General features: G+C 43.2%; 2 protein-coding genes across 4 annotated transcripts in view; one reads left to right on the top strand and one right to left on the bottom strand.

Moving 5' to 3' along the window:
- The window catches only part of myo1b (myosin IB), a 60209-nt gene extending 53165 nt beyond the window's left edge, over positions 1-7044 (bottom strand). For both annotated transcript variants that reach the window (XM_061088219.1, XM_061088220.1), the window contains exon 1: positions 6774-7044. The gene's annotated coding sequence lies outside the window, so the exon portion shown is untranslated. The remainder of the gene's footprint in view (positions 1-6773) is intronic.
- On the top strand, positions 5415-16957 carry LOC133021389 (eIF5-mimic protein 2-A-like). Of its 2 annotated transcripts, XM_061088222.1 has the most exons (13): positions 5415-5622; positions 8074-8182; positions 9624-9697; positions 10266-10442; positions 11467-11561; positions 11661-11726; positions 11910-12045; positions 13438-13547; positions 14103-14273; positions 14574-14720; positions 15578-15716; positions 15911-16033; positions 16229-16957. In XM_061088222.1, exons 1-13 carry the CDS (start codon positions 5478-5480, stop codon positions 16258-16260), a joined length of 1524 nt encoding a protein of 507 aa, XP_060944205.1. In that variant the 5' UTR covers positions 5415-5477; the 3' UTR covers positions 16261-16957. The 2 variants fall into 2 exon arrangements, with proteins under 2 accessions (XP_060944205.1, XP_060944206.1); XM_061088223.1 differs by lacking the exons at positions 5415-5622; positions 8074-8182 and adding an exon at positions 9032-9107.
- The last annotated feature ends 5117 nt before the right edge of the window (positions 16958-22074 follow it).

The following is a 22074-nucleotide window of genomic DNA, read 5'->3' as shown; positions in this document are numbered from 1 at the left end:
CTATTGAATCGTCACATTTTTGCCAATTCCCACCCCTAACGTCTAAGCAGATTCAGATTTCTAGATTAACATACAACATGGTATTCCTGAACAAAAATGTGAATCCCAGTGTAGCCTTCCCCCTTTTCCCCCCTATTACCAGGTTCTTGGTAATAGCCAAGAAGTTAAAAAACAACTTTCACAAAACATTTAAAAGGTCAAGAACAACGTTGCAAAACTGTTCCTCTGAAAATGCAAGCGAGGTCCGTTACTTTGTGCCGACTGTCTGGTGCATTTTGGCTCTGTGCCAAAACATTCCCAGTGACGGCTCATGTCTACCAGCTGCCTTTCTTGTCTGCGATGCCGTTTTAAAATCAAGTCATTTCCTTTCAGCATGGTCAGATGAAACGGGAATCACCTGCTCTGTGATCTCAAGCCACATGTCTACATCTTTCTCTAGAGCTTCATAACGCTGCTGCTTTCCTACAGCATTCCAGATTCCTTCACTGATCCCAACAGCACTGGGTTTCTTAGCTTTTTTTATAAAACTGAAGCATTTTGGCTCGTTTCCACATTTGCCCCCAATGACATTTCTCTCAGTGTAATTCAGGGTTCTGGCCTTCATCCATACATTGCATGGATAAAACTGAAAACATACAATGTGCTGGAAGTGACCCAAACTCAAAGTCACAAACTGTTAGTAATGATGTTTGTACTCGCCAGCCACAATCAATATTGGTCAAGTGAATTACAATAAAGTCATTAACTACCCATCTACTGCGAACTCGCTGCCTTACCGTTACCACAGACATGCAACCCTGAAAGTGCTGAGTCTCTGGAATGAACAAACAAGAGTTTCAAACAGAAAGCAGATGCCGAAGCCTCTCGCTGACCTGGGGGGGAACACTGTGTCTGTGTCGCACGCGCGCCTGTGCCATCCTGAGCAACAACATATTGCATCTGTCTCCAGCCTGGGTGCCGGATATGCTCTCAGCTCCTCTGCTGATAACCCACTACCCTAGATTTGGAACTGGCTTCCAGGCAGCCAGTGACACAATCCCATTAATAAGAGTCGCTGCCTGCTGCTAACTGATGTGCTGGATCCAAAGTGGGGGAATAAGAGGAAACCTTGCAGCCTTGATTAAACTCAGGGGATTATCCTCACTGCTGAGTGGTGGTGATGACAAATATAACGACTCTGCCACTCATTGGTAAATGTTAAAAAAAAAGATTTTTGTGATGCTACATGAAGAAAACTAAATATCACAACATTTACTTTTTATATAACAGAGACAAACTCAAATCAGTCTAAATCAAAATGACCCTTGTATAAACCTCTGGTGGATGACTCAGAAAGTGGATTAAAAGTGCCCCACTTTATCAATCTCTTTGATGCATTTTGCATCAGAGAGATTTAATCAATCTCTCTGATGAATGTTTAGGAGGTAAGCATCACGTACGCCCACATGGTTTAGCTGCTATTAATCTCAAATCTAAATCTCGTGAAGCAGTGATGAGGCAAAACTTATGGCCCAATGCCCTCAGCCTGGACGCCACCTTACCAGAGTGCGCTCTCCAAACCGGACTGGTATGGTGTAGCTATGTGTGGCATTTAAATTTGGCACAAAAATCCTGACTTAATGTTACAAAAGGACCAAAAGAGATTAAAAGCAACATATCTTTCACATGGCTGGGCCTTGGTTTGACTCTTTATTATTCTTTAATGGCTGAACAATTACTTTAGTAGGACTTCCTGGAACAACTACCTGCCATTATTCTTCACCCATCACCCACATGAATACCTGCCACTGGCAACTTACTAAGCAGGCCTCCCTCCCATTGGTTGTTGCGGAATATGTGGATCATTCTGGCAAGATCAGACAGAGCATGCAAGGACACGGAGTACAGGTCACATGATTACATTTTGAAATTGCAATTTCATCTATAATTCCCGCGGATTAAAGGGCTGTATTTAGAGAAGACTAAATTGCTCAACAGAAAAACCAAAACATGACTCTAGATTCCAGAGTCTATTATTGATGGGTGGGTTGGACCTGGGACTTCAATGCGTGTCACCAACAATATTATGATACATGTTTGGCTTCCTGCCTCTGACACTGACCTAGATTTCCCAATAAGATCAAGCTATCGGAGGGGAAATATGAAAAAGAAAATAACACCATTAAATGTACATATATTATTTACAAATCCTTGACTGAGGCTTCGTGTTCTTCTCTGTCCTTCACTGAGGAGAGAGCTGAACCAAAAGGTCAACAACCGTGCGAGCACTCGCATGCAAGCGGTGAAAGAGCCAAACAAATCAGTAGTTGTGTGTCAGGATGCATGTGCGTGATCAAAAGGGAAACAAGCTCACGGGGGGGTCATCAATTTCTAAATGGTCAAAATTTGCATTATGGTTGACAAAACAAGCTGGCGATGGAAAGTGACATGTGGTTTGAGGGAAGGCAAATGGGCATCGTGCGAGCCTCCCTGAGAGATGATCGCTGTCATTCTACCTTGGGAGCAGCTGGTGGAGAACACTGTGGCGTCTATGTGCAAACAAACCATAATAAAAATTCTATTATGCAGCGTAATCGTCTGTAAATTCGCCGCAGACCGGGCCGGCCTTGTCGCCGGGCAGAAGAGTCACAACATGGCAGGCTGCTGGCAGTGATGGAGATTAAAGGCCCTCCCTGATGGAGCGGCAGTGGGCCTTGGGGCTGTGCCAGGGCAGCCCGGGACAGAGAGGACAGCGGTTTAGAGGGACAGAGAGCGAGCGGCTGCCTGGGAAAGTGACCTGGAACCACAGTCCTCCACACAGCTCCAGGTGCAGATCTGTGGGAGTTGAAAGCTGGCGTACGGACAAATTGGCTGTCACTCCGCTGGCTGGCACGCTGACTGGGTGAACACGCCGAGGAAGTTTTTGAACATCTTGCGCTCGATGACTTCTGTCTGCACTCAGAACCGCCTACGTCCGACGACTTTGAATTTAGACACACACGCTATGATGAGGTCAAGATTACACAAACGTTTTGTCGTTGGCTAAAAGTTGATTTGAGTTTTCATGGCAGAAAAACAATCAGCCAGCCTGGTTAAACATCGACCTGTGTGACCCAAACAAACTCCGGCAGATATTCAAAACCCAGAGTCTACAGCTGGCAGCCGGGACGTCAGTGAATTGAACAACCACGTAATTAATCCAGTGAGCACACGCAAACAAGATGAGTGACAAGAATAACTGTTTGATGTGCCAGCTTCTAAGACCCTGTCAACATTCATTTAGATGAGATTCTTACTGTGAGAGATGACATTCTACACGTTCGCAAAATAACCTGCCAACTCGGAACAGCTCGAGTGACGTGACGTGAGGTTTCTGGCGTCTTTAGCTTCACTTGTCACTGATTTGAAGTAGGAGGGGCCAAGCCGGGTAAAACTGCTCCAGGTAGGTTTTGACTTCGTTTGCATGAAAATTGGATCTTTTAAAAACAGCAGACATTTTGATTTCCCACCAGGAAGTGGCACAACCAGAATATAAGAATGAAATGATCACGTTTTCTTCCCAATAGAGACAGTATATTTTCTTTACCACATTATAACGCTAAGTGTACTGCGTTAACTTCTGAAGGGGGTGTTTGTAGAATATCAGTTGTAAGTTTCACACTGATCAGGTTGGTAGATTTATTACAGTCTGCTTATCTCGGCATATGTGATGTATTTATTCATTTGGTTTAAACAACACCTTAACATCCCTTTCTATTTATTTTTTTTGCATAGTAACAAAGTGTAACAAATAGCAAACACAACAAATATCTAGAATATATTAATGTTAATCATAAAAACATCTGCATGGCCAAAAAGTTATGGTGTTGGGCGCTTGTGAGAGATGGACATGCAGTTTATAAGTGCAGAAGCTATGATATAGAGCCAATTATAAAATGATGTTCATGGTATTAATAGTGCTGATGTCAGCTACTTGCCATCTTCTGTACCAATATTTCCGCTGACTTGAGCTCTTCTAGCATGAGGTGGCGTTCGTGGGCATCCATCTGATTATTCAACACCACGTGAATGCATTAAAATACACAATGGTCAGACAAGGTAATAGGAAATGGGCCACTTTCGCACTGGCAGTGTGAAGCAATGCTCCATTAACTACAGAACACCAATCATGTTCACATCTATCAACACAGTCAGAATGTGATGCATTGAAACCATTAGAGCTAAAAGATCTAAACACTGGGACACTCACTCGCAGCTGTAATGGACTCACTGCTGCTGCTGCAATCGGACACTTGCATCCTGGTGTCGGGATTTACTTCAGGCTGTCAGGCTGGAGTTCTACATTTAAGAAGAAAAACTTGGGGCTTTGTAGTTTTCACTATTGACATGATCCACACCCTGATACTCAGGGTTCACAATGCTGAACGCCAGCAGTAACAACAACAACTTCGGAATAACTCGACCGCTTATCGGCTATGAAGTAAACGCACACTGAAAAAAATTTCAAAACATAACATGATCACGCTCAAAACGTTCCAGCCAGTTAGCGAAACCCTCGGCCTGGCCTGGTTTCACACAAGCAAATGGAGAAAGCAGCTGCCGCACTTGACAAAGCAACAGAGAAGTGAATCACAATCATTATTAGCCCAGCTGCATGGCAGACAAAGGATATAAAGTCTGAGCTACTAAGTAGAACTGGTTGGGAATATGATCGAGGTCAAATGGCTCTGTTGAAGGTTCGTTAGGACGGTGAATTGAAAATAATGTGCGAGCTTTACTTTTACAACTCCAAAGCAACAGGAGGGGAACGAGATCTGCTTTGAAAAGGAAACCGAGGATCATTCAGACTAGTTTTGATGCTTCGTAGCTTCAGAAAATTGTCCTGTAAGAGAGTCTGCTCAAGGCTTTTAAGGTCCAGTCAGTGGGACTGCATGTGTTTGTGTGGTGTTGTGTGTCTGTCTCAGTTGATGCAGGGCTAACACAAGACACACGCCTCACTACACTAAGCTGCACGGGCAGACAAGTGCAAACACCATTCATCAGCGTGGCCATGGCCGAGGGGACTTTGGTCCTCTACACACACACGTCACATTAGACCACAGCATCTCGACCAGCAGTGTTCATGAAGAGGCCTTTGGCACATTAGGAAAAAGCAGTTGCGACTTGAAAACCCAGCGAGCTCCCACTGAGTGGAGCCGGTCCAGCGGCCAACAGTCGCCACCAGCTGCCAACGCGCTAAACGGTTGTTACTTTTTCCAGGAGTCTCTGTGCTTCACCACACACTCTACCTTTCCCAGTCTCCTTACATCACCGCTTGTTTGATCAGGACGGGCAATAAAGTTCCCATCTGGTTTCCCTGACTGAGACTCAGGGCTGAGAGTTTGGGAGAGGGGAGGGAGGGGGTTCGTTTTTGTGGAAAACCACAAAGAGAAAAGACACAGTCCTTTAAAAAAAAGCGAAGGGTCTTATCTGATCCTCTTGGGATTTAAAGTTCAGAAATGGAATTAGGAGTTGGAACTCTGCAGCGGACAGAAGTAGAAAACCATCGCATGGCAATCAAGCCGCAGACGACAACGTTTGAAGCAGAACAAGTCGGAGAGCTCGGAACATTCCCACTGACTTGGTGTCTGGCTTCAGTTACGGGTGTGTACTTCTGAAACATGAATATTTTTAAGACTGGTTGGAAATAAAAAAAGCTGGGGACGATCTTGTGTTTATAGTGAGAACAATCAGCCGTTTTTGAAGCTCTTGACTCTCTCTGGCTCTGAAATCCCTATTGGTAGATATGCAGATCCATTTAATTTATGTATCAACAATCATGTCCAGTAAAACCTCAGCTAGTACTCAAAACAACTTTTAAACAATCTTTCATGGGACTTTCTACAGTTTTAGATCATTTAATCTAATTCAGTGGCAGTTCCTGTTTGAAAAACCACTACTGTACTTTGTGTCTTCCCAAAACTGTTCCAGAGGAGAACCCCAGCAGAAAGAGAGCCACACAGCTCCAGACCAGGGGGAGTGGGGGGGGGGGGGGCCTTTGGGAGGTTTCTCACAGAGGTGAATAGTTTCATCCATGCTGAGCAGTAATATATTCCAGTCAGCAGCAGCATTATGAGCAGTTTTAAATCCGAGACCTTGTCAAACACCATCACAACATCACAACATCAAAACACTTCTACACGCTTCCTCCTCACGGTGTAGATCCAGGGTGTGTGCACAGATCACAGCTCAGGGAAATCACAGGATTATTTAGTTAAATGATAAAGAAAGTGATTGGCTCTTTCGTTTTTGATGACACCAATGTGGAGAGGACACATCGATCATGGGGCAATTTGTATTTTGCACTTCGATAACCGCAGCAGATCAAAGGACTGGAGTTAAAGATCTGCTGCTGTCTTCTCCTGAAGCGGTTCGACTCCTGCATGACAAAGCCCGCAGATGTAGCCAATTAGCCATCACTGGGTTTTTTAAAGTCTCATTTAAAAGCAGAAGCAGCTCTGGTTGGGGTTTAAGAAATCATGCAACCAGCGCGACTACACTGGGACACACCAGATGTTCCTGCCAGTGTCTAAACATCCAAACTCGCTCACAAAGAAAAATAAGGAAAAACCCCAACCCCAACCCCCTCCTCCTCCTCTTCCTCCTCCTGCTGGAAGAAGTGAGGAGGAATGAATGAGTTGGGGAAGCGGACGCTCTCGTCTGCAAAGTTAACTTCGGAGAAAGAGGAAAAAGTTGCAGGAGAAAGAAGATCCTCCTCGCGTGGTGTGGAAACCAGGAGAAGCTGCAGAACTTGCCTCTGTATCTCTGCAGGAGTTGCTCCCTTGTTGTTGTGTGTTTGGTCCTAAATCCACTCAGAGTCCCCGGGTCGATCCTCCAGGTCCGGAGCGGCTCCCTGGTGAGACAGAAACAGAACAGCCCTCTTCCCCGCTCGGCTTCGTGCTGCAGGCGCTGTGGCTCTCACCCGGGTCTCAGCAGCAGCAGCACTGGGATGGGACTGGGAGCGACTGGGAGCCGAGTGGATGGGAGGGTGGACTGGAGAGGGAAGGCTCCACCGGGCGTCACTGGGCTCGTCCGGCGGCAGCGTCCCCCCCCCCTAATCACCTCCAGTGGAGGGGGGGTGATGCCTTCATGGCCTGTCGGAGTTTCGTAGATTCACTTGTTTTTGTCCACATGGTGTGCACTTCCCGAAAGCTTCCTAAGCGACACGAATATTTCAACAATTAAACAATGCTGGATCACAACATATATTACAAGTTAAGTTAAAGGTCCAGTGTGTTAGGATTTAGGTGAATCTGCAGAATTTGAATATGAAATAATCCTAGTTATGTTGTCACTAGTTTCGTTTCATCTAAATTGTACGATTCCTTGTTTTCTTTACCCGACAATGGACCCTTAATATTTATTTAAATTCATACTTAGTTACATCTGGTGCAGGTCCTGTCTACGGGATGAAACATATTCAGCTGGATGTCACTAAATACTACACTCTGAACCTTTAAGTTAAGTTCAGTTCAGTTAAGCTACAATTTCAGACTTGTGGGTACATACATATCAGTATGAAAACTAAAATTCTCAAGAAAAAGCATGAATAAACGATTACCTTGTTATTAAATTAAATGTTAAGGGAAAATTTAAACATATTTGGTGTAGCATTATGAGGACAGTAGGAATAAATTGAAATAAAAGTTAAATATTTAGTTCAAAATGTAGCAAAGTGTAGTTTATGGTTGGTACTTTCAAGGGTTGAGCAATCCTGGTTATTATTATTTTTTTTTTTTTTTCAGGCAAATGAATTGGCTTTTTGTTATAATACATTTTTTTATTTTTTTGTTTAATTTAAAAAAAAATATTTACCTCCTGCGCAGAAGCGGACTGCGCAGGAGGTGAATATTTTATTTATTTTATTTATTTTATTTATTTTATTTATTTTATTTATTTTATTTATTTTATTTATTTTATTTATGTTATTTATTTATTTTATTTATTTTATTTTGAAATTAATTGAACTATACACTGTTGAAAGAAGTTGAATTAGAAATAAGATTTACGAGGTGAGTGTAAACGCATCACTAAAGGTTTCCCTTCATCCCACAGACAGATCACATCCCCCCCGACAGCACAACACCCCCCTCCTGTGTCTCCATCCCAGACAGCAGCCGCTTGTCCTACGATCCTCCAATCAAACTCCATTGGTCTGGCTCGGGTTTGTTACTGATATAAAATGTTGAATATATAATTTCATCCATTAGGAAACTGAGCTTTTTAAAGTTTCTTTTTTTTAAATTATGTATTTCTTCTCTCCAGCTACTCGTTATCTAGACCAGGGGTTCCCAAAGTGGGGGTCCCCACCTCCCAGGGGGTCGCGAGATGCCATCCAAAAAACAAATACAATTTTAAAATAATTTAAAACGGAATATTTAACCCATTATTGTATAAATATATACATACATATGAGTTGAAATAATTCAGTATTGGTGTGTGTAGGGACAAGTGGAAGTGTCTTATCAGTGGCGCCGCACTTACATTTCTCGATCTGTATTATTCACAGAGAATCTCTTGCAAGCAAAACACCTGAACCAGAGCTAAAACATATTCTTGACATTGCGATTCATTAGTGAGTTAAAGAAATAAAAGTTATGTTTAGGCTAAAAAATAACAACGCACATGGCAATAAGGTGTCTGCTGCCACCTGTTTATTCTCACAGTATATGCTCACCGTTATTTTGGGGGTCGCGGGGTTGACAGGTTTGGGAACCCCTGATCTGGACGACATCAAACTGCCCGGGAGGAATGGGGGTGTAAATCACAACGTGTGTCGTTAATAAGTCCATTCTGCACAAGTGTACGGATAAATATAAAAGCGTGTTGTATTAAATATGTTATTTACTTGTATATTTACTCCAGTGGTTTTGCTTAGACGTCAATTCCTCAGTTATAAACAGATTACGAGCTCTTAACTCCGCCCCTCTCCTCCCCCCACATTCACACAAGTGCAGTGATCCAGATTTATCGTTACCACGCATGCTCTGATCCTCCTTAATTTCCGCATTAACCGGAAGTGTAACGACTGGACTATAACGGTGTCAGTTTTTATTTCACGGACAGTTTTGCTCATTAAGAGGATTTCGGTGAGTGGTTGGTTTGTTTTGTTTACTCGAGTGTTTGTCGTCATATGTTCCAGTTCACTGCGTCACTGCGTCATGGAGGCAGGAGGAGAAGCTAGGGCGGACGGGGGCTAGCTTAATGCTAAAGCTTAATGCTAGCCCTGGGCTGGACTCGAGACATCCGGGTGATCTCCGCCATAACAAGCCTGTCTTCTTCAGTCTCGACATGTCGTCAGATTGGGTTTAACCAGGACAATGTGCGGCTTTGGCATATCGTTTGCTAGCGTCGTGTTTTAACGGTGAACACTGGGGGAGAAACGCACGTCCACGTCAGTCGCTTCGAATACGACAGATCTCACGTAGCTACGCAACTGACGTAAATAACACGTGAAGGGTGCTGCGGTCACTACTCGCCCCCCTGGTTTGGAAATGGTTTGAACCGCATCTGTTATTATACACACACAGTCGTTCTAGAGTATCCTAATGTAATAGTGTATTATCCTAATCCTGTCCTTATTTTCCTTCCTCTTGTTTTCCCAGAGTGTCTTTTATGAATAATCAAAAGCAGCAAAAGCCTACGCTTACAGGCCAGCGCTTCAAAACCAGGAAAAGAGGTGAGAAGCTTGAAGGCAATCCTATAGTTCTGTCCATTAGTCCATCCATCAGTCCATCCATCAGTCCATCCATCCATCCATCCATCCATCTAGTCTCTCTACTGCTTATCCTTTGAGGGTTGCAGGAGTTGGAGCAGATCCCAGCGGACATTAGAAGCAGGGTTGCCTGGACATGTCACCAGTGAATTAATTTTGCACACAACAATTTCATTTCTTCTTTGAATCCACATTCATGAAAACTCCTCACCTGCCTGCATACAATGACAAACACAGGGAGATGACAACAAGGTCTGATCCCATAAACACATTCCTATGACACTGACTTGATATTCAACATATTTTGATGGACCCTTTGCACACTAAATGAAGATGTGTGGCAAATAAATGCACATGAATGAATGTTGTTTATTTCACAGCCACAGAAGAATAGACTCACACAGTACAATACATGTGTCTGTCTATAAGCCCTACCTGATGTATGTTTATGAGTATGTAATTGAATTTGTCTTTATAAGATCATAAGTAAGTTGTAGGAACAAAGTGAAACGTGTCTCCGTCTTTTCAACAGATGAAAAGGAGAGGTTTGACCCTACCCATTTTCAGGAGAGCATCGTACAAGGTCTGAACCAAACTGGAACTGACTTGGACGCCGTCGCAAAGTTCCTCGATTCCTCTGGTGCCAAACTCGACTATCGTCGCTATGCTGAGACTCTGTTCGACATCCTGGTGGCCGGCGGGATGCTGGGTAAGTTGCAGGACACTTTCAGAGTTTAAAAACATCTTAAAAGTAATTGTTAGAATTGTACCTACGATAAGAGCAAACACGGGTTTGATACAATAGGAGTTGCTACCACAATTGAAACATTAATAGAAAGCTTTATGCACCTCTAGACTTTTAGGGCTTAAGCCTAGCTAATGCTCACCCTTTCCGTCCTTGCATGCTTAATATGACAATCTCTGCTGACATGTTCCATTGCAAAGGCCCGTTTCGGCTGGTGGAGCCACACCCACATTTTTTTTACTTGGCACACAGCGCACCTAGCATAGTTTGGATTGACTTTGCAGACAAGTCCATCTTTGCAGATATCTCTAAACTCCCACAATAAAATCATTAATGAGGGAGCATTGATATTCTCAGATGGCTCCAGGAGGGAAAATGCAGAGACTGTAGTTGAAAGACGAGGCATTCTGCAGGAAACAGTGGGAAACAATATTCAGCAACCAGTTTGTCAATGCAAAGAAGCGTGCGCAAGCCCAGAGTGATGATTCTAGAGCGAACAAGTCGTTCTTATTTGGGGGGTGCCATGACAAATCTGTCAAGCATACCAGCAGGTTTACACCCAGTGCAAAGCAGCACCTAGCATCTTTAAGCAGTTGTTTTTCCCGCACAGTGCCAACTTTTTAGTAAATGCACATCAACCCATGTGAGCCCCTGTGGGCATGTTGGCACATTGCTATCCTGACACAGTGAAGCAATTGAGCTTTTGAACAACAAAAACTGGTTTGGAGTCAACAGCACAGTATGTTACTGTCATTTTAGGGATGCGTTATCAAGATAGTAAAATGTGCAATGTGCGTTCACTGATTGTTACACACGCAATGGATGGGCAGCAGTAGTGATCAGTGACACTGGCTACTTAATTTCATCAATCAGAGGTGTTCTGTCTTACAACCTTGCAAACCCACCAGTGTAATAGCAATCTGCGACAGTCTGAGCTCATCAGACTTTTAAAGAGAATGTTTTTCTAAATTAAACCTTTTCTTCACAGCCCCGGGGGGCACTATGGCAGATGACATGACGTGCACCGACTTCTGTCTCTTCAAGGCACAGGAGGACATGGAGACAATGCAGGCATATGCACAGGTAAATACCAAAGCTCCCTTTGCTTTGTATTACAAGAAATATACAAATCTAATTTTCAGGCAGTACAACTTATACAGCATGTTTTGTGTTTCCTTCCAGGTCTTTAACAAGCTCATCAGGCGTTACAAATACTTGGAGAAGGGATTCGAGGAGGAGATTAAAAAGGTTTGTCTTTACAGGAACATGTAATGCCTGATTAATGTATGTCATTTTCTGAATTCATGACCATGTGGTTCCAATCCAGTATTAAAATATATATATATATATATATATATATATATATATATATATATATCAGAACAATAATTCAGCCTAAAGAATTGTGTTTCCATGTTTACTCCGTGGCAGCTGCTGCTGTTTCTCAAGGGCTTCACAGAGTCTGAGCGCAACAAGCTGGCCATGCTAACAGGAATCCTGCTGGCTAACGGCAACATCTCCGCACACATCCTCAGCAGCCTGTTCAACGAGAACGTGGTGAAAGAAGGTACATGCTTCTCTGCCTTGCAGGCGCGCCTAGTTGTGTTGTTTGGTTGTTTACCAGATAGGATCCACAGGGAGAAGTGGTTGGGAGATAAAGAGAGGAGAGAATCATCTTGTACCACCCTCTTTATTTTCTTTCCTTCTTAAGAACTGGTTTTGTTGATGTTTTTCTTTGATTGTTAAAACACTACGCTCTCTTGCTCTTTTTTAAAGGCACAGTTTATGGTCTTCTCAATTATTTCCTGATATATAAGAACAAATATTCAACGTAATGAGCATCGTTTTCAGTTAATGGTCTATAAGATCTCTTTTACACAAAAATGTGTGGGTATACGCAGGTTTTTTAAACGTGGAATACCCACTGAAAAAGCAGATTGACTCCTGATTCGTTGCCAGTTGAGGAGTCTGCTTCTCTGTTTATTTCCCCCTGATGCATCATGTTCGATTCCACAGATGCACTCTCTCACCTCACAGTCCTGTCAATTAGCACGTTCACTCTGGTTTTACTTTTCCATCACTGCTGATCGAAGCCGAAAAAAACCATTAGGAGAGAATGCACATTGTATCCATTCCCACTGCAGACAAAAGCCAGATGTTGGCAGGTGTTTTGACCATTGTAGAGGGGGGGGGGCTTAAGTGTTAGAACAACTGACAATCATGAAAATAAGTCCATGCAAATACAATGTGGTTCAAAATCCTAAGACCACATTTACCACAAATCTTTTCTCTGTACCTTTACTGCAGCCTATCAACACTTCTCTGCTTACTAATGTGCTCATGCTAACATCAGTGAAATATATTTATATGCCTAAGGCCAGAATTTTTTTTATTTGAATCCACCAGACTTAAGCTGACAGCTGATTTTCACAAACACTTTACTCACTGCAGGAGAGCAAATAATTAATTATCAGTCTGCATTTGTTATCCAACATTAATGGGTCGAAATAGATTTTCCCTTTGTGTCAATAATGTGAAAAGGGTCCTGTTACATGAATTATGAATGAATAATGTCTGAAAAGAGATGTTTTGCTTTACTTTGACCTTGTGTTGTCAGCCTGTTGTCTGGTGCTTGTGAAAGAAAGATGATGATTATTACCCAGCTTGATGTATCAAGGCCTTATAACAGATGATAGACATATTGGAGTAGTTGCACTTATCACATTATAGAACCATCACCGAAATGATGTATTTTGTTTAGACAGATACTAATTTTTAATATACCTGTGGTTCAAACTTATTTTGTTAAGAGCGTGATTTTTGTTTGAGGAATTGATCCAGTGAAAACCTGTCTAATCGTATCCTGCTGAGTTGTGTTTACCAGTGGATTACTTGCTTTAACTTCATCCTGGCAGGTCTGTTACCAGCAGCTGACTCTCAATTTCATGCATTTGTTCAGGTGTCTCAGCGTGCTTCGCTGTAAAACTCTTCAAATCCTGGCTTTCCGAGAAGGACATCAGCTCTGTCGCTAGCAATCTCAGAAAGGTTGGCATGGACAACAGGCTCATGGTGAGAACGACTTTTTAAATGACAAAATCTCCAGAAATCTAATTCGCCTCTGAAATGCCCTCAGTCATTTATTTTTTTGAATGGTCAGTTACTAACAATATTAATAAATATGACTAAGTAAGGAACAATTTTCCGAAAAATATGTTCAATGTTGTATGTAGTTTTTGAATCAAACCTATGGAGCCAATTCGAAACAAGGAATTACTTAAATGTGCACCTTACTAATCTGTGCATGGGTGTTGGTCATGCAATTGGCCTCTCTGTAAAAATTGTGACCCACTTTATGGCCCCTAATGTAGAAAATTCCTAGATCTGCCCCTGGGTGAAACATAAATTGTAGATGGGCGACTTTACACTTTAAATTAAGATGTCAATTAATTATCAGCTTAAACTTACCAGAGTTTAAGGTTATTGTTGCATCCAGCACTACAATTAGGGAACAAGGGCTTCTTAAATGCTGAACAAGGCTTCTCTGCTAAATAAAGGGCTGCCACTGAATTTGTGAATGTGTGTTTGTGTGTGCATGCTAATTTGTGTGTGTCCGTTCCTTCTCAGGAGCTGTTTCCTGCCAACAAGCGCAGTTGCGAGCACTTCTCCAAGTACTTCACTGACGCTGGGCTCAAGGAGCTTTCGGTCTTAGTCAGAAACCAGCAGTCCTTAGGTGAACGTAAGGAAGTGCAGAAAGAGCTCCTGGAGCAGATGTCACGTGGGGACCCCCTGAAAGACGTAAGCCTCATTGGATCTCATACTTCTTTTTACTCCTAGTCCCTCGTCGTATGACAACACTGGGGGTACTGCTTAAGATCGCTTCTCTCTTAACCTCTGCCCCATTTTGTCTTAAGTTAATCACTGACAAGTTGCAGAAATCCACTCAACCTGAACATATTATCTGCTGCTGCAAGCCCACGTATCCTGCCAGGGCTCTCATACCTGCGTTTGATAAGCAATAAGTCTCGGCATGTGCTGGCCGGGGTTTGTCTGCTTCGCTAATCACTTGTCTTACATCTTTGGTGTTGGGACTTGCAGATCATCGCCTTCTTGCGAGAGGAATTAAAGAAGAACAACATCCCTGAGCAGACGATGATTGGACTTATCTGGGCTAGCTTAATGAGCTCCGTGGAGTGGAACAAGAAGGAGGAGCTAGTGACCGAACAAGCCATCAAACTTCTAAAGGTGACACCTCCGTTATAAAGCTCCACTGTTTCTCGACTCTGGCATTCATGTCAACATACTTTAAAATATCGTTGGGTATGCTTTGGGTTATTTCTGATGCAGATGCTAGTTTTATACTTTATTCTTTTCAAAAAGCACAAAATGGCAGGCGGTGATTTGACGATGCAACTTGCTAACTGTAGGTTAACTTGCTTCCAGAGACATGTAGAGAGTGTTGCCACCACAGTTAAATGTAATGTTAACGAGGCACATGCAGCGATGCAGTGGTTCCCATTCCTTATTCAAACTGTGGTGGGCTGCTCTATTGTGATTTGTCCCACAGCAGTTTCATAATGAACCCTTACCGCATGCTTGCGATATGGTCCATAATGTTTTACCACCCATGCTGACAGTCAGATCTCATAGCTCTAGCTCCAGTTGCAATTTGTTCTTTCACGCATGAACTTATCTTTCACTCTTTAGTCTGTGTACCTGTTACTCAGGATCATGAATGTAAATGAAGATCACCTACCCCAGTTACCACCATAGATTTAATTCATTCTTTAGGAGACGCTGTGATGTTTATGTTGCATGATGTAAGCATGTCGGCCATGTAGGAACCAGTGCCTTATGGGCATTGAATTTCAGTACACAGCCCTACTTGGAAACAAAGAAACCTTTGGATTTCACCCTTAAATTGTGCCTCTGAGATGTTTCTGGTTGCTTTGAACTTAGCAGAGAAGATAATTGATTTACTAACCCAAAGCCACCCCACTAGTTATGGAAGTAATGTAAAAAAATATCGTAAACATATCCCTCCCTCCCTCCCTCCCTCGCTTCTACTACTTATATGAATTTCCCCTCTTTTACATTCTCAGCAATACAGCCCAATGTTGAAGGCTTTTACAACCCAGGGCCTCTCTGAACTGACTCTGCTGGTGAAGATCCAGGAGTACTGTTATGACAACATTCATTTCATGAAAGCCTTTCAGAAAATCGTTGTACTGCTCTACAAAGGTACGTCTCACGTCATAGAGTGAAACGACACTTTACAGGCGTATAAGAATTAAGCCAGGTGGCCTGAGATTCAAGACAAAAGTTTGTGTTGATTGATGTCCTCAACCTGCCTGGCGACATTTTGTTTCTCTGGCACCTGCAGACACATCTGTGCTCTTGGCATCATTTTTAACAGATTATTTTGCTCTTTAAAGCGGATGTCTTGAGCGAGGAGGCAATTTTGAAGTGGTACCACGACGCCCACCTGACCAAAGGAAAGAGCGTTTTCCTTGAGCAGATGAAAAAGTTTGTTGAGTGGCTGAAGTTCGCAGAGGAAGGTAAAGTCCTTCAGTTTGTCGTGTTTTCATTCAGACACTCTACCTCTCACAGCTGTAGGCAGTGGTTTGTGCAGTATCTTAAAGAAGTGATGTAAATTATGTATCGCCTCTCTTTTCAAAGTTGATTGACGCTGGTTCTTCGTGTTCATCAACTTTGAGCACATGACTGATGACTGATGTTTTCTTGTCTTCCAGAGTCTGAGTCTGAGGAGGAGGAGACCGACTGAGGACCACTCGCTACATAACTACCGTCTTGATTTGTATTATGACGTAAAAACAGCACCAGATGCATTAGGGGGATTCATAACAGAAGTCTGTCTATATCTCTTTCTTTTTTTCCTTTTCTATTCTCTACCTCCTCGTATCTAGTTCGAACGTAATGTAAGGGCTTAAATACTGCTTTCATTTCCATCATGTTTTCTGTCTGAATCAATACTTAAATTCTCCTTTTAACTCTCCAGGAAGCGGTCATAGTGCCACAGTTAAACTAAATGGATTGAAAGCCCCTTTCATGTAATAAAGGGGGATATTTTTTGGAAAGATACTTCCCTTTAAAATTAGCCAGTTTGAAGGCATATTTCTCGGCTACTGTATTTAATCATGAAGCTCTTATTTGCCAGAGGTCTCTCTGTGCAGCCATGATATCCTGATCCTCCTGAAAGGCAAACTGGTTTTATACCCATCATTATACGTCAATGCCAATTATTTGACAACTTTGAATTTATTGCCAGATTTTGGATTCTGTCTCCATTGTTGCTGATGGAGCTGGACTGTTTCAACATGGCGATGGTGGCAATCAGCTATACAAAGAAATTTCATAAACCTTACATACCAGAACCATGCTTACGTTGTAGATTATTATTATCTTTTCCTTTACGATACCCTTTTGACTTTTAAAAAATAAATGGATACTCATGGTTTTCAGTTCTGTTGTATTCTTTCTCAATTTAAAAAGTGAATCTTTCATAGATAATATTGGATCCTAGATCAATTACACTTAATGTGAAATATAAAAAATGTACTCTAACTTAAAATGAAGTATTCTAATACTTTGATCTGTAGACTCTTATCGATATTGAAATTAAAATGGTTGAAATATTTTACTTTTGCATAATAGTCTAGGATATTGTGGTATCTGTTGAAAAACTGTTGAAATAGGAAAAGTTTTCACAATGTACTAGTTTTTGAGATGCACCTGTGTATGTGTGTGTTCATATATATTATATCATGTGGAGAATTACATTTTAAAATGTCACAGATCAAACTATGCTCCCTGAAAAATTTCCATTGGCTCCTCTCCAGCCTCACCTAATCAAGTAATCAAGGAAGGCAGCCGGGCATGCGTGACCTGAGGTGCAAACAAGGATCTCATTCACTTCACTCCTATCCCACTTTAAATGGTAATTATGGCTCAGTCAAGCATGCAGAAATGAGAGTGAGATGGTGATTCAAGATGTTTGGAAACGAGAGGTCCATGCACATTCATTAGGACAAGTCATTCTACAAAGTCTGTGAGTTTCATTGTTTTGCCAGAGACAATGTCAGGATGTTGACCCCGTTCTTTTCCAGTGATATTAAACCGTCAGCCAAGTTAGTTTTTGAAATCCCTAAATCCTTAAAACAAGCCTACATTTCAATATTTGATTCTACATCTACAGACCTGAGCTCTGAGCAGCACAGGAAGGATCCACCCATGCATGCTGGGGGTATTTCACCAAGAGAAAAAAAATTTCTTCTGGAAAATTACAGCATCAGCTATCACGCAGTCACCCAGGTCTTGAAGAATGTGAAGGATCTCAGCCGGATGGATGATTGACAGGAGCCGGCATCTTTCACAGGAACACACTGGACCTCAAGGCAGAGCTCAACAAGCATTAACGACTGATAGTTTCACTCGGTTCCAACAGATGGCAGTAAGTCCTAAAGAGATGCCTCCCCCCTCTTACTGAGGCCTTTTCCTCTGAGCATAGGCAAACAGAAAATGACATTTTTGAAGAAACCAGTCTAGAAAGTATTAGACACGGGCTAAAACTACAAAGTATCAGACGACTGTTTTCTCTGCCTCTGTGTCTCAGGAGGATTTGTTTGCCTTTTGGCTTTATTTAGTTGCTCTGCAGAACATGACACAGTTTGGGGAGAGTGACAAGCCGGCAGGGGGAAAACACGGCTGCTCCTAGGATTAGTGTGTGAGCCTGCTTGCAACACCGGAGTGTGCGGTGCTGAATGGCAATGATACCCCACCCTCACCCCACCTGTTAGTGTGCAAAGCGTTGGCATTACCATCTTGGTGGGGCTGTTATCTGCCTTTCACCAGTGCTGCCTCACTTCCCACCACACACAGAGAGAGAGAGCTCCTCCCTATGTGTCATTCTGCACCGGTGCTGAGCGTGGCACATCCTGAGCGCTCTGGTATAATGAGCCCTGCACACTGACAAGACACATCTGTATGTTTTGCTTATCTGACATTTTTTTTAGGCAATTACACGTGCTGTGGGGTCTCCCAAAGCTTACCTGTTGTTTTTTGTATTCACTGGTGTACCTTGTGGTAGGAGGTAAAACATACTGCACATGACAGGCTCGTACTAGTGTTATACATGTTGTCATAGCTATATCCTGCACCACGTATTTTAGTTTTTTTGTGTGTTGTAACCTTTTTTCAAAGATGACTAAAATGTATCAGGGAAAAAAACAAAAAAACAACAAAACACAGATTTAATTTATTTCTGAAAATTTTTGTCTCAGTTGGACTTGCAGCTTGAACCGAGCGGAGCAGCAAGATGTGCCAGGGGATGCCAGGGGAGTTGCGGTGGGGGGGAGAGAGAGAGAGAGAGAGAGCAATTATTCTGGATTTCACACTGCGGCTTTGGTCAGTAAACATGGCTCAGGCTGCATTGCAGAACTCATCTGAATAATGCTGTCACAAAACAGAGGGAGCCCGGGCAGTGCTTCTTTTGAATGAGAGGAGAGAGACTTGAGATAATTGGTCAGTTTTTTTTAAACAAAAATAAAATATTGCACCCCCCCTCCTTCTCCCCCCGCTGACCGTGCTGTGATGTGTTGGAACACAATAGAAGCGCTGTGTTTGTGTTTTGGGCAAAAGTGATATGTGTGTGTTTGCTTCGCATTCCAAGCAGCATCGTGTTACGAGCCAGTTATTCTACTGTGCTGCTTTTTAATTTAACGAAAAGACCATTTTAATTCTCGGCTAAGCACCCAGGTGAAATATGGAAATGACACGTTGACTCACCAAACGCTGCCAGTTTGTCCTCGGAATCCACTTTTGCCAAAAATCCTAAACCAGCGCAGCCTCCCAACCCCCCCCAAACGACTCATATTATGGACAACTGAGCACCTCTATGACAGGATATTGCCGCTAAGCTCTTAAAACCAAGAGGACTGAAGTGTTTTTTGGGGTTATAGGCTGACGGCAGCTGTTTCCTGTCAGCTGCCTCCACTTGGCCTGTGTTGGTCGCCGCCATCCTCGCCAGCTCCGTGTCCGGGAGGAAGGCTGCACGTAGCTGCCTTGTTGTGCCCCATTATGCTCAAGGTTATTCATCATGCAAAATACTCTTGTTTCCGAGGCAGCTTAATTACACGTGACTGCTTGGTCTGAACCTATTACACTGTGGCTGCGCCCTGACTGCAGAAGTACTGTACGGTACATTTGGGGTCGGTCTCTGTATCCCTTCCTCTCTCATAGATCTAAAGTGTCATAGAAGCAAAATTCACAGATAGATTCCACATCTGCCAGTCTACTGGGGTCCTCTATGGTCCTCGTAATGTAAATGTCATCATATGTGGAACCCAAGACCAACGCATACCCTTATTTTAAAATGAATGTGACCAAAACAGATTCCATCAATCCATCCATTTACACCGCTTATCCTTTAAGGGTTGAGTTGGGGGGGGCTGATTGGCAGCAATCCCAGTTGACATTGGGCGAGAGGCAGAGGTCACCCGGGACAGGTCACCGGCGTATCAGAGGGACAACATACAGAGACTTAACAGCCATTCAATATTCACGCCTAAGGTAAATCGAAGGTTTCCAATTAGCTTAACCCCAATCTGCCTGGCTTTACCTAGACTGTGGGAGGAAACAAGAGAATCCACACCAACACAGAGTAACTGGTGTATTATTCATAGAATGATAACTACTTCTTAAATAATTGTATCTAATGTACAGGCAGTATAGTGGATATGTCTGCTAATGTACATTTATAAAGGTCTAATATTCAGCTAAATCTTTTCACTCCGATTATAATAGCAAGCTAATGTTTAAAGGATTTATAACCATTTTGGTTATTTCAAATGCATTGTCTAATTTAGTAGAGTCAGAGGAAGATTATACAAAGTCTTCACATATTTGTGGTATAACAGGAAGTCCTTTTACTCCATTGCAGACGTGGGACCAAAGGATGAGTGAGGAAGCAATATTTCTGTGAGAGGGCAGATAATTGTCCACATTAAGACAAATATTCTCATATTTGACAATACAACTGTTAACTTTCCTTACAGCTCATCAGCTTTGTCCTCTTGATGCATCTAAATCTTTCTTCCATCATTTGTCTCCAGAAAAGCTTAATTCCTTCACCCTCCTTTATTTCATTTCCAAAAAGTCCTTATTAGTGAATCATCAAATCAACTCTCCCATGAGTATATGAAGGATTTGGCAGGCGACGCCAGCAGAGGGGGGGGGGTGAAGGTGTCGGAGAGCCAGAGACGCACACAGCAGGGGGCATCTGCAGGGGTGGAGGTGTTGTGGTGCATTGCCAGGGCTACTAGTTTTTCCTCCAGCCACCTGAATACCTCAGTATTGATTGCAACGTTGCTATTTTTTATCTGCATTTCACTTTTCTGTCCTCAAAACCCCCTCGGCTGAGCCCGGAGAAATACATTTCTTTGGATGGACTCTTAATAGGAAAAATCTGCAACAATCAATGAGCCGACAGATGCAATTGTGCTCCTCCAGTAGGTCATGGACACGCCATTAAAAAACGCCCGGCAAAGGCAGAGGGATGCGGCGAGAACATTGCTTGTGGCTGTCCTTATAAAAATAATGTCAAGCTATGGCAGCTACGCAAACAGTAATCGTAAAAGGTGAGCGCTACAAAACTGGGCGAAAGGAGCAGTAATTGAAAGGGTGAAAAGTGCGAGGTGTGCAGACGGGATCTCCAGGTCCCCGTGGCCTGGAATAAGAGCGTCTGCACCCCCCCCCCGTAAGCCCTTCTGCCGGCTTATGGGGACCACATTGAGTGTGTGTAATGGCCTGGCTGTGAGAGTCCAGGGATTTAGCAGCTAGACTTGAGTCAACACTGAGGCTCATCACAAACATCATTACTTTCTCTTGGCTTGTCCTTTCCCCCTCTTCTGCGGCCCAGGTCTGAGAGCTGTGTACCAACGTCCCGGCACAAAAGGACGGATGGCCTAGTTTGATAAAGACTGATTGACTCGGGGGTGCGAGCGATTTACCGAGTTTTCGTGCTCGTCCCGGAGAAGAGACTGAAGCTTTCAAGGCGTCGTGCGCAGAAGATGTTATTACCGTCTCACCTGCCTCAGCCCGCGCCGCTCATTCAAGAGTTTCCACTGATATTTACAGGCCACTGCCGGCATGATTGCGTTCAGCCGCCTCCGCGCGAGGAGGAGGAGTGTGAGGAAACGGGTGGGCACTTTGACAGAGGCCTCGTGGGAACACCAGAGCTACATCACAGCACTTTGGCTGTGACAAACCGCACTGATAACTCGCGAGCAGGAATGAAAGTATGCATCTCCAGAATGTTTTTAACGAGTCTCCCTGATGTGTGGCAGAACGACTGTAGCTCTGCTGTGGAGAGGGAGTACGGAGAGAGTGAGGGAGAGAGAGAGGGAGAGAGCGAGAGAGAGCGAGGGAACGAGTGCACAGTCTGCTCGCAACTCTCAGCTTTTCTTTTGCCCGTTTATGCACCAGCGGCTCTGGGGACTCAGACAAGCTGTGTAAAGACATGAAGGAGCCTCGACAAAACTGTTTGTTTTAGTAAGGAATGGCAGAGCAGGGAGGAGAGAGC

Source organism: Limanda limanda, chromosome 16, assembly GCF_963576545.1.
Source record: "Limanda limanda chromosome 16, fLimLim1.1, whole genome shotgun sequence".
NCBI lineage: Eukaryota > Metazoa > Chordata > Actinopteri > Pleuronectiformes > Pleuronectidae > Limanda > Limanda limanda.
Note: the sequence above shows the minus strand (reverse complement) of the source record. Positions and strands in the feature narration are given on the sequence as shown.